The 11,127-nt window shown below is 42.0% G+C and overlaps 1 protein-coding gene across 2 annotated transcripts in view; it reads left to right on the top strand.

Moving 5' to 3' along the window:
- GLRB (glycine receptor beta) overlaps positions 1-11,127 on the top strand; it is a 30,717-nt gene that overhangs the window by 2,080 nt on the left and 17,510 nt on the right. The window contains exons 2-3 of one of the 2 annotated variants that reach the window (XM_088661086.1): positions 956-1,111; positions 10,518-10,620. Coding sequence is in view for 1 of the 2 variants with exons in the window: in XM_035113331.3 (XP_034969222.2) it covers positions 990-1,111; positions 10,514-10,620 (229 nt within the window). In the remaining variant the exon portion in view is untranslated. Of the gene's footprint in view, positions 1-955; positions 1,112-10,513; positions 10,621-11,127 lie in introns of both variants that reach the window. The other variant, XM_035113331.3, reaches the window with a different exon arrangement.

Genomic DNA, 11,127 nt, shown 5'->3' with positions numbered 1-11,127 from the left:
CTGGAAGATGTAAGTTTGTTCTGCAAACATATCAACACCAGGTCTGTAGTTATAAATTACCAACTGTTAGGCAGCTGCTCATTTGGGAACCTAAGAATAATCCTGCTCAGTCAGGCCAAAGGCCTATCTAGTTCAGCATTTTTTTTCACCTAGAGGCCAATGATATCTCTATGGGCCCCCAGAAGTAGGACATGAGTGAAATAGGACTCTGCCCATCAAGATCCCCGGCTACTGCCCGTGATGCTGGAGGTAATAGCCCTCATTAGTAGCCTTATTGACATTGACAGCTTTATCCTCCATGAATTTGTCTGAATCCAAGTTGACTGTCATCACTACATGTTATGGCAACAAATTCCATAGTTTAAATAGGCATGCCGTGAAGAAGTACATCCTTTTGTCTGTGCCAGATCTTTCAACATTCAGCTTCATTGGATGACTTCTGGTTCTAGTAATATACAAGAGGGAGAAAAAGATATCCTTCCCTATTTTCTCCACACTGTGCAAAATTCACATAGCTTTGTCATTTCTCCCTACTCTTACTTGCCTTTCCCCCTCAAATAATTTTCATAATGAATGTATGTTCCATTAGAACAAAATGGTCATGATCCAAGACAGAGTGAGTTTACTGGGTTTAAGCATGCCCAACAATATTCTAGATTGTAGCCAGTAAATCTATCTAAATTATTCATACAAACGTTTCTAATTAATGAGAAATCCACATAAATTATCAGTGCAATCCTATGCTTAGCTATTCAAAAATAAAACCCCTGAGTTCAATGGGACTTACTCCAAAGTAAGCAGTAATAGCATTGCAGCCTTTATCCGGTAGCTTGTCATTGGAATGATTTAGTGTTTACAATGATTAATAGCTGTTTACTTCCTTGGTAGGAAGTTTTTCCTATTTTTCACATTCAACTTCATTAATAGATGACTTTTTATCTCTTGTTTATCACAGGTCAACTTTTGTTCTGGACTTAAAAGTCCCCACAATGAAGTTTTCCCTGGCGATTCTTGGGTTTGTTTTCTTCTTCTTATGCATTGAAGAAGTCTACTCCAAAGAGAAATCTTCAAAGAAAGGGAAAGGGAAAAAGAAGCAGTATCTCTGCCCTTCGTATGTCCCTTACATATTTATTTATTTTTTTAAAAAAAAAACCTGTGTAAAATGAAAGTAGTGAGGGTGTGCGATAAAGTGCACGTTTTTCGTTTTCTTGTGAAATGATAAGAGTTCAAATAAACAATATTAATGCACTATGGGTGACATCCAGTGATGTCCACCCACTTGTGCAAAGGAAATCCACTTGTGCCACAGGACCTCTAATTTTTCTCCTCCCCCCAATCCATCTCCCTGTGCACCCCCAAAATCTCTGATCCGCTAATCCTCCATAACAGGTTTTGGAAGTGTGTGTGGAAGGGGATTGTAGGTGGAGGAGAGGATGAAGAAGCCCTGTTGAGTGGATGGCCACTCATGCTATAATGCACAATTATGTATCCATTTTATTTATTTATTATCAGATTATTGAAAGTGTGGGAGCTCTGTTTATTCATGACCAATAGTAGACAGTCAGGTGTTTTGTTAGTTGAAACTGCCAGCAGCTTCTCAACAAGGTTTAACCATCAATCATGTATGTATATAGATATTACGTGCTCAATGTAAAGGGATGTCAGTAATAGAAAACTGAAGAACGGTTCAACATTTTTGAGAGAAGCAAAGGGTCAGGTTGCATGGAAGAAGCTTCAGCACATGACCTGTGGATAAAGAAGCTATAAAAAGTTGGCAAGAAGGAGTGACAAGGAAGTGGGGGTTTGGAATGTGGTAAAGGGAAAGGGGTCGGTACAGCTGACATTTACACGGCTAGTGGCCCAAAGGAAAGATTGTTGAAGGCAATGGGCTGAGAAGCTGGGATTTGAATGCTTGAAGATACAAATAGAAAAATGTGGAGGAAAAGAAGGTTCAAGGAGTAAACAGAACCAGGGAAAACCTCATGGATAGGTAAATGGGTTTTTGGAAACAGGTGCCCTTGTTGATTTGAATTGATATATTAAATCTTTGATGAGTGCCTGGTTTCCAGTTAATTTACATGCTGAATATTTTCCCAGGCAATTCTAAACCAAAAACCCATGAAATTCCCAGTCCTCCTTTTCAGATGCTTTCCTCTGCCCATTGTGTGAGCAGTTGAACAAGCTTGTCCCCAAACCTCAAAACTATGGTTAGTGACTTCAAAGCAAGACACTATATGGCTCAGTATCCTGGGTTGTTTTGAAGCCATTTAACTATTGCTTCTGGATTCACACGTAACAGGAAACAATGGTTAGGTACTGAATCTTGGCTTGTTCAGTTGTCAGCATGAAGGGAGGAGGCAACTGTTTATTAAGTGGCTGTCTACTATCGAGTCTATATAATAACTTGGTAAGCCATTGGTCTGCAACAGAGATGGGGAAGTGAGCCCCATGGTTCAAAGAGCTTGTTAGCCCTGTGTGCTTCCCAAATGCCTGACAATCATCTGCTTATCAGGCTTTTGGGAAGTGTTGTGCAAAGTGCTTAGCCCAATGCCCACAAAATCCATTTTTATTGTCCACACCCTTACCTGGGCAGGTGTGGCTTGCCCCAAATGACCTCCTGGGTCCAATAGGATGACCTGTCCCACAGCCTGCCATTCCTAACCCCTGAACTACAATGCAGATTCTCCATGGTCTAACCAAGAAGTGAGAAGTAATCAAAATGTGAGGTAGCAGGGCAGCAATAAGATTCTCCTCCCTACTTGAATATAGACAACTTGCATAAGAAATGCACACTTTAGTAAATTATCACTTGGTAAATGCTTTTCTCTATCAACCATGGCTTAATAGAAAGTACACTTAAGTATGAACCACCTCTATCTTTGCCTATATTTTGTCATGAACACATAGGCTTGAAGGAACATTCTGCATAACTAATTTTTTTTAATGTTATATTTATGTTCCACCTTTCTTTCAAGTAGCTTGAAAGTTTCCGCCACACTTAAAATAGTAGCTTGTCTAATAAAAATAAAACAACACTCAATTGCTCAGTGGTCTGAAGATGAATTATAAGGAGGATGTTGGTGTTTTCTATTTCTGGGATGTACTGTGCAAAGAACATTTTCATGACACAAACATTTTAGGTCTCTACAATAATTTAGCTAGTGTACTACAAGAGATTTATGTACAGCTGAGGTTTATAATGTCTCTGCTTGAGGACAGGGTGTTACAGTGGGCAATTTGGCAATGCAATACATCTCTGGGCAAGTGCTTATAGTTAAGTGTTCTTGGGCTGGTAGGGTTCTGGGTGCTGTGTAGGTAAAATTCAGTATTTTACAAAATGTATCAATGCTGTTCCCTCAGGGCAGGCTGTTAGCCAGGTGCCATAATCTAGTGTTAAGTTGACTAGTAGCAATATGAAGCCAACAGATGGGACTGCAGGGATGAGAATCTGCATGGGAAAAGAAGTTAATTATTATATCGCAGGCAAATATTTACTAGAAATGCTCTTCCATTTTCCAAATAGGAAAATTCCTGCCATGATTACTCATGCTTCTGTTTAGCTCTAGTTATGTAATTATTGACTGGTTTGAGAGGCTTTTCTGCTGCCTGTTTAGATCTCAGCCAGCTTGTTTCAACAGTTGCACTTCATATAGCATAACCATAAAGGAGTCATCAAATTGATATTTTATAGTTCATCTTTTTGTGGGGCTCTGCCTTTTAAGGAATGTCTTTCATGTATTATCTGCTTAAATACTGGTATAAGCTTGCTTAACCACTCCTTGTGCAAGATAGGTTGATGCAAAATTCACTTTTGGTATATGTTGCTTTTGTCTAATAGAAGGATTAGAGTGGGTCCCATTGACTTAGGCTGAACCACAATGGATGCAAAACTTTCATCAGTGCTCTGTGCTGGCCATTATTTCTATGTCCACTGCTGGTAAAGATAAAGGTAAAGGGACCCCTGACCACTAGGTCCAGTCATGACCGACTCTGGGGTAGCGGTGCACATCTCACGTTATTGGCCGAGGGAGTCGGCTTCCAGCTTCCAGGTCATGTGGCCAGCATGACAAAGCCGCTTCTGGCAAACCAGAGCAGCACACAGAAACGCCGTTTACCTTCCCGCCAGAGCGGTACCTATTTATCTACTTGCACTTTGACGTGCTTTCGAACTGCTAGGTTGGCAGAAGCTGGGACTGAGCAACGGGAGCACCCCCCCCCCCCCGTTGCGGGGATTCGAACTGCCGGCCTTCTGATCGGCAAGCCCTAGGTTCTGTGGTTTAACCCACAGCGCAAGACAGCATAAATGATAACATAGTGTTGGTTCAGTAAATGGGGAATGCCATTTTCCAGCACCACAACTCTTAGGATACTGTTTGCATAAGGTAATGCAAAGTTCTCATATACAAGGACTTAAGTGAGTACCATGGTTCCTGTTGCTTATTACAAGAAAGTGGGTGTATATTTCTGGTATGTGCAGTTAATACAAGTTTTGGGTGAAATCTGGCATGACTTGCTTCAGGTTAGGCCCAGTGTCTGATAATTTAAGACAGGGATAGGGAACCTCCTGCCCAGGAAGCAGATTCACCCCAGAACTGTGTTTCATTCTAGTCCTTTGACCCTCCACTCTCACATATCAGCTGTTCAGTGGGCAGGGCCTAAGACTGAAAAGGACTTTGATGTTAATGATGCAAGTGCAGCTACTTCTACAAGGAAGATCTTTTTCAAGAAGATCAAAGCAGAGGAGGAAGTATCCTAGCAAATAGGTAGGGTCTTTGTAGTGCTGGGATAGCTCAGTTGGTAGAGCTTGAGGCTCTTAATCTCAGGGTCATAGGTTTGAGCCCCATGTGGAGCAAAAGATTCCTGCATTGATGAGGTTGGACTAGATGAGCCTCATGGTGCCTTCCAACTTTACAATTCTATGATTCCTATTCCTTGCAAACATGCAGAGCATCCCTGCAATCTTCAGGATGCTGTTTTGAAGTTTGTGGACTTGAATAAGCTGTCAGACAGGTATTGCATTGTGAATTGATATTATTTCCATTCTTATGCTGGAAGTATTGAGTTCTTTTTGCCTTTTGAACATTCAGGACAGATAAAGGGTGTTGGGAAAATGTAAGGTGACACTCGACTGGAGTTACTAAGAATATATGACTATGCTTCCATGGGAAATAGCTTTGTGTTTGTGCACGAACTGTGTGCATCTGTGATGTGTTAAGGTGAGCGATTGTATGTATTGATTTGCTCCCACCCACTTTGTTGTCTGGCCTTGCCCTGTACCCCTTGATGGGTTAAGATTCAGTGCCTTAAGACTCCATGTGTTGTTCAGAATAGGAAGTGTGAAAGGCTGCAGTGTTTCAGTAATGGATTCAAGCATTCTGTTTTGTGATTTTCCTTGACTGTAGTTTAACCTTCAACACTGTGAAACAGGGTAACTTGGCAAGAGAGCTTCTGTATGTTCCTAACAACCACAGAAACAGGAAACATGAATGGACCACATTTCCTGTTTTCATGTTTCTTCTCATACATTTGGAAAAAGAGGCAGGTTTATCTATTCTATAGTATGGAGAGATGTTTGTCTTTTTGTTGTGGGATGAACAAACCAGAAATATGTGCATTGCCATATAATATACAACAGTCCATAAAAGTAAGGTCCCAGTTTGTAACTGATTTTTGTTGTCTTAGTCCAACATGCTAGCCATTACAGCAAAATACCTCTGTACACACTTGACTTACTGTATGTCGAACAGCAATTTGGGCTCATGGTGGCTGCTTCACACATTCAGATCTAGACTGAGAGGGGAGAAGGGGAAGCCTATATGCATTGCAAAGGAAGTAGTAGTCATTTTAATAATCTATAGGAGTTTCTTAAAAAAATAATGTAAATATTAGAGAGTCATTTTATTTTAAATTCCAGTCTGTGTAGCTGAAGACAAAATCCTCTTTACTGAAACTGAAGGTATTACTGAATTAATCAGGATGTTTAGTCGATTAATGGTTTGCTAACAGATTAAAAGCATGAGCTCATTAATCAGAAATGCTGATCCAGCATCTCTCACTACAGTGGCTGGAACACAAACTTCTGCTGTCTGCTACTTGTAGGCTCTTTCATGCCTCCTGTTAGAATCTGGAAGTATAGCCCAGCTGGGTTAGCACTGAACAGAACAGATAGATAGGCCAGGAGAAGAACGAGAAAGACAAGGAGAATAATCTTCCTCCCTTCCTGCAGGTGTTGTCCTGTGCTGTGTCTCTGGCTATCAGTGGAATTTGAATTGATGTAGGGCAATATGTGTTATCCTAGTGTCAAGCTTAATCTTCCTTTGTTCATGGTCTTTGTGCGTGTGGGCTGGCGGGAAGCGGAGCTTAGCCTACCTCCCTAATAAAATTTCACTTTTTGAACAGAAACAAGTGATTCCATTGGATGTAGGCAGGGGCATACTAACACTGGGAGTAAGGGCTCTTAATCTTGCCTAAGAGTTTGAGGAATTTCCTGTTACATAGCAGCATGGGATTTGTAGTGCTTAAAACTCTGAAATGTTGTTTTTCATATATAGCTTGCAAAACTAGCAAGCTATAGAATTCATAGATTGGCTCTGCTGGAGCAGGCTTTTCTACAAGAATCCAATCTACCATGAAAGTATTTGTTTGAATTCATGTGGCTGCTATTAGGCAGCACTGCATCAAGGAGTGCTGTGATCCTGCTCCTCAGGAGAAAAGTGAAAGGCAGAGAAGATATTTGTTGCTTTGTTTGCCTGTATTCAGCAATGACTTGCTGCCTAATCACTGCCAGACTTTATCTGTGAATATGTTTGCTGCCATGTGATTTCCTATCTGCTAGCCTTGTGTCATCACTAGCTTCTTGTCTGAATCTGCCTGAATGAACGGGGAGGGAACAGAGTCACTGCCACAGGCAATCCATAGCAGTTCTTCTGCTGGTGATGTTAGTCAGGGCTTTTGACCTTATGGGAACTACAGCCTCTTCATGGATGGCTACTATGTGTCATGCATTTTTTCAAATAGCTATGCAAAGTTTCATTTTTGTACTGGTTTTAAAACAATGTACACCAATTTGAACTACCAGGAAGCAGGAAAAGGTGTTTTGCCAGAGGCCATACATGATTAAAATTCAAGGGAGAGAAGACCACTCCCTCACCATAACCACTTTTGTCCTCCTACCTGTCCCCATTCTCACAGCCCCCTCCCTATTCTCTTTCAGCACAACTTAGTTATCCAGGGCAGCCTTTGTTATTCTTATACCATGTGTGAAATACCATAGCCTCCAATAGGTAATTTGTGCTGGAAGAGAAGGAAGAGGATATTAGGGGTCAGGGTGAATGGGTGGCCTCTAGGGGGGTTTGGGTAAGTGAATGAGTAACTTACAAACCTTGGATTAGGAGAGAAAATGAACCATTTTGGGGGAAAATAATTAATCGTAGCAAGTGGGAGCAAGCTTACCCATCTCTATTTTCTAATGGTCTTGTGTCTTTAGACTTTATTATCATATCTGCAACCCTCATCAGGCATTCTGGTTAGTTTTTAAGTGAATGTGTGAGAAGTGTCCTAGAGAGACAAGTTGTCACAGGAACACGCTGGTCAGTAATCACACAGTTCAATGTTGGAGGTAACTCTTTATTAGCAAAACCACAATCTTCACAGACTTGGTTGAGGGCCTGGCCTAATGAGCAGAGCAGCTCATTCCCAGTGGTTCTACTCCATAAAAATCAGTTGCCAAGACAGAAAGTCCCCGTCTCCTTCTTTTCAAGCCTTTTCTAAGCAATCAGAGACTGTGGCTTCGTGCAGCCAACATCTCTGGCCTTTTCATGCCTCTTCTGGTTCTGGGATACTGTGGGAAGGGGAGCTTGTTGCAGCAGGAGGGGGAGAGACTCGTGACTCTTCACTAGCTTGACTCATCTCTGCCTTTTGGCCCCGCTCCTCCCCCTCTCCTGCTTCAGCTTCTGCCTCTGATTGTGGACTTCTCTCTGCCCCACACTCTCCCAGCTCACTAGGCCCTGTGACCTCTTCAGCTTCCAACACCTCCTCTTCCCAGATTTCTCCCTGTTGTCCTTCAGACCTCTCACTGTTGTCCCACCACTCCTCAGGCTCTGAGCCCCTGGTGGTTCCCCAACCGGTTCCTCCCACCATTCCTCTCTGTCCAACCACTCCATGACGCATGTGCACTAGCTCATGTCCTCTCCATTACATTTCCCTGACTTGGGATGGCAGTTGGATGGCAGACCTGAAAAGAAATGGCCGTCCTGTACTCATGAAGGCTCCCTACATTTTTTTGAACCCTGATTTTCTAGGGCTCCTGGAACCTTGATTTTTCCAGGGTTCCAAAATGTGTTGGGAACCCAGCACAAATACAGAAGGTTCCCCATTGCAGACAGGTGCCCTTTGCAAGTTGCAGGGGAACTGGAACAGTAACGTGGAATGGAGAAAGGGCAGTACACTCATTCCCACAGCTCTCCTCCACATGTTTAATGAACATCAGAATGCCTGAAGGTGGCTTATGTCATTTATGAGATGCATTAAGGTTAGAGACGCTCTGTTGATATATCTGTCACATTTTTGGTTCTCACGAGGCAGGCTAGGAGTTTACAATACAGTATTGTTTATGTGTAGGAGACTCTAATTGTGGGCATCAGCTTTCTCTGTGGGCTCAGCCTCACTGATGGCTGTTCTTGCCACTTCTGGTTTTCTTAGCTTTCTCTTCTTGCCATCTGAGCTGACAGCAGATGCTTCATCCTGGCAGTCGTTGAGTAAGCCTGGCATAAGCAGAGAGGCCCAAGAAGATAGAGCTTCCACTCCAGAGCTGCAGTGTTCAGGCCTTCTGGCCACATGGCAGCATTCCAATCTCACAGTTTACTATTAAGTAGAAGGTTATGGCTATTTAAGCCTTGCCATAAAATCCCTATTAGAACAACTACGGTATGCCATATCGGTTATAATTTGGTCAACTTATAAAAGATCTCCAACCCAAAGTCCCCCACCCCCTCTTTTTGCTACTGACTGAACACAACATTTCCCATCAGTATGTATTGAACGTAAGGCTTCTTCACAATATTGGGAATCCCTGCCATTTCCATTTGAGGGCATTTGACTGGCATTTGGGATGCTTTCAAAGTGCCCATGCTGCTGCTTCAACAACGTTTGCACAGGTGCTAGCTTGCTGGTTGGCTGAGCACCCTCTTTGTCATCAGCACCCTATGATGCCTGACTTCCTGGCATTTTATGAACGAACCCTTTAACTGATTATGAGCACAAGACAAGACTCAGTCACTGAGGCACGTTATTTAAACGTGCATTTCATATTGGAGTTTTTACTGGACCTGGCCATTGTGAAAGGCTGAAATCTTAAGGTCACCATGACCTAAAGACATCTTAGGAATTGTAACTAGGTTTTTAAAAAACAGTAATGCCAGCATATTAATAGCAAGAACTCTCCAGGCACTCAGACCCTGCATCCCATTTGATGCCCTGCATTCAATGCACTTGCATAAATGCGTCAAGCAGGTATACATTGTTCAGAGGGCCAGTGTATGTTGATGAACCCAACCCCATTCCCAGAGCTATCCAAAGCCACCACAATATGGTTTGGAGATCTACCACCTCCAGTGGTACGTGCAACTCCTTACATCTCAACCCCACACACTGTGATGCCCTGTCCTCACCATGGCGATGCTCCGTATCTTCTAGGACATGTCCTGACCAATATGCATAATGGATAAGTAAGAGCCCTCCCAATGTTTTGGGGTCATGGGGCACATTTCAAAACCTCAAAAATTGGCAAAGTTCAGAATTACCCCCAACCCAACAGCCCTCCCCCTAAAAGCTCAGTTTGTTTGCTTTTTAAAAATAAAAACTAGGAGGTGAGATAAGATTTTGTGCTTTATATGTATTTGTTTTTTTATTGTTTTTCTTTTTTTCTTTTTTCTTTTTTTGTCTTTAATGTTTTGTATTGGTGTATCTTTTTGAAAAACTTAATAAAATATTATTTAAAAAAGATACCATTTTAAAATGCCTGTTATGAATGCAGAGAATCACGGCAACTCTTTATAGTCTTGAGCCTGATTCAAAACCAAAGGAAAGGAAGACTGGTTTGTGTGAGCTTTTTATTGGCACAGCATTTGCTTCTTTCTGCTAACAACAACAAGAAGAAAATGATTTTATTATTTATTTATTTTTACATTTTTAGCTTTCAATGTGCATATTAGACAAACACCAGCTCCCTCGGCCTGAAAGCGAGATGAGCGCTGCAGCCCCATAGTCACCTTTGACCTGACTTCACTGTCCAGGGGTCCAAACAAAAACAAAACAAAAACAATAGATTAAGGTTTTTCAGAAAAAAAGTGTGGCTCTTTTGTTCAAATACATTGCAAATTTATCTTCTGCACTGTTTTTGTTTAATTTTTGGAGCTTGAATCAAATATGCTAAGATCAGCTAATTCTAATTCTAACACAAATAATTCTAATTCTAATTCTAACACAAATAAACAGTGTACATTATTTCTAACAGACAGCAGTCACCTGAAGATCTTGCAAGGGTGCCTGCAAATTCTACCAGCAACATCTTGAATAGACTTCTGGTTACTTACGATCCCAGGATAAGACCAAATTTCAAAGGTTGGTTAATGTACAATAACTTCAGTTCAGCTGTTGAAGCTACTTAAAAACTCTCTCTCTCTCTCTCTCTCTCTCTCTCTCTCTCTCTCTCTCTCTGTGTGTGTGTGTGTGTGTGTGTGTGTGTATACCAACAACCAATTACATTTTATTTCCTTAATCCAATGGACTGGCCTGATGAGATTCCAGTCCACAATAAACAGAGAGGTAACTGGGCCTTTTGGGGGGGCTTCACTGTTCAGGGCCAGCTCTAGGGGTAGGCTGGGTGGGGCAGGGCACCAGGCCGGCAAGAAATGGGGCAGGGCGGGGGCTCCGGAGCAATCTCCGCACCACGGCGCCTGGGCGCCCGCCATGCTTAAGACGGCCCTGTCACTGTTTGAAAAAAAATGTTTTTATTTCCCTAATGCTGTTGTGAAATTTGAAATGTGCTGCTTTACCAGGGATCATTGCCCTTGCTGTTACATGTACATCTGGGGTTGTATCCAACTAAGTTATACTTTGAGTCAGCCT

Source organism: Zootoca vivipara, chromosome Z1, assembly GCF_965207765.1.
Source record: "Zootoca vivipara chromosome Z1, rZooViv2.hap1.1, whole genome shotgun sequence".
Classification (NCBI taxonomy): Eukaryota; Metazoa; Chordata; class Lepidosauria; order Squamata; family Lacertidae; genus Zootoca; species Zootoca vivipara.
This window is presented reverse-complemented; position numbering and strand designations above follow the sequence as displayed.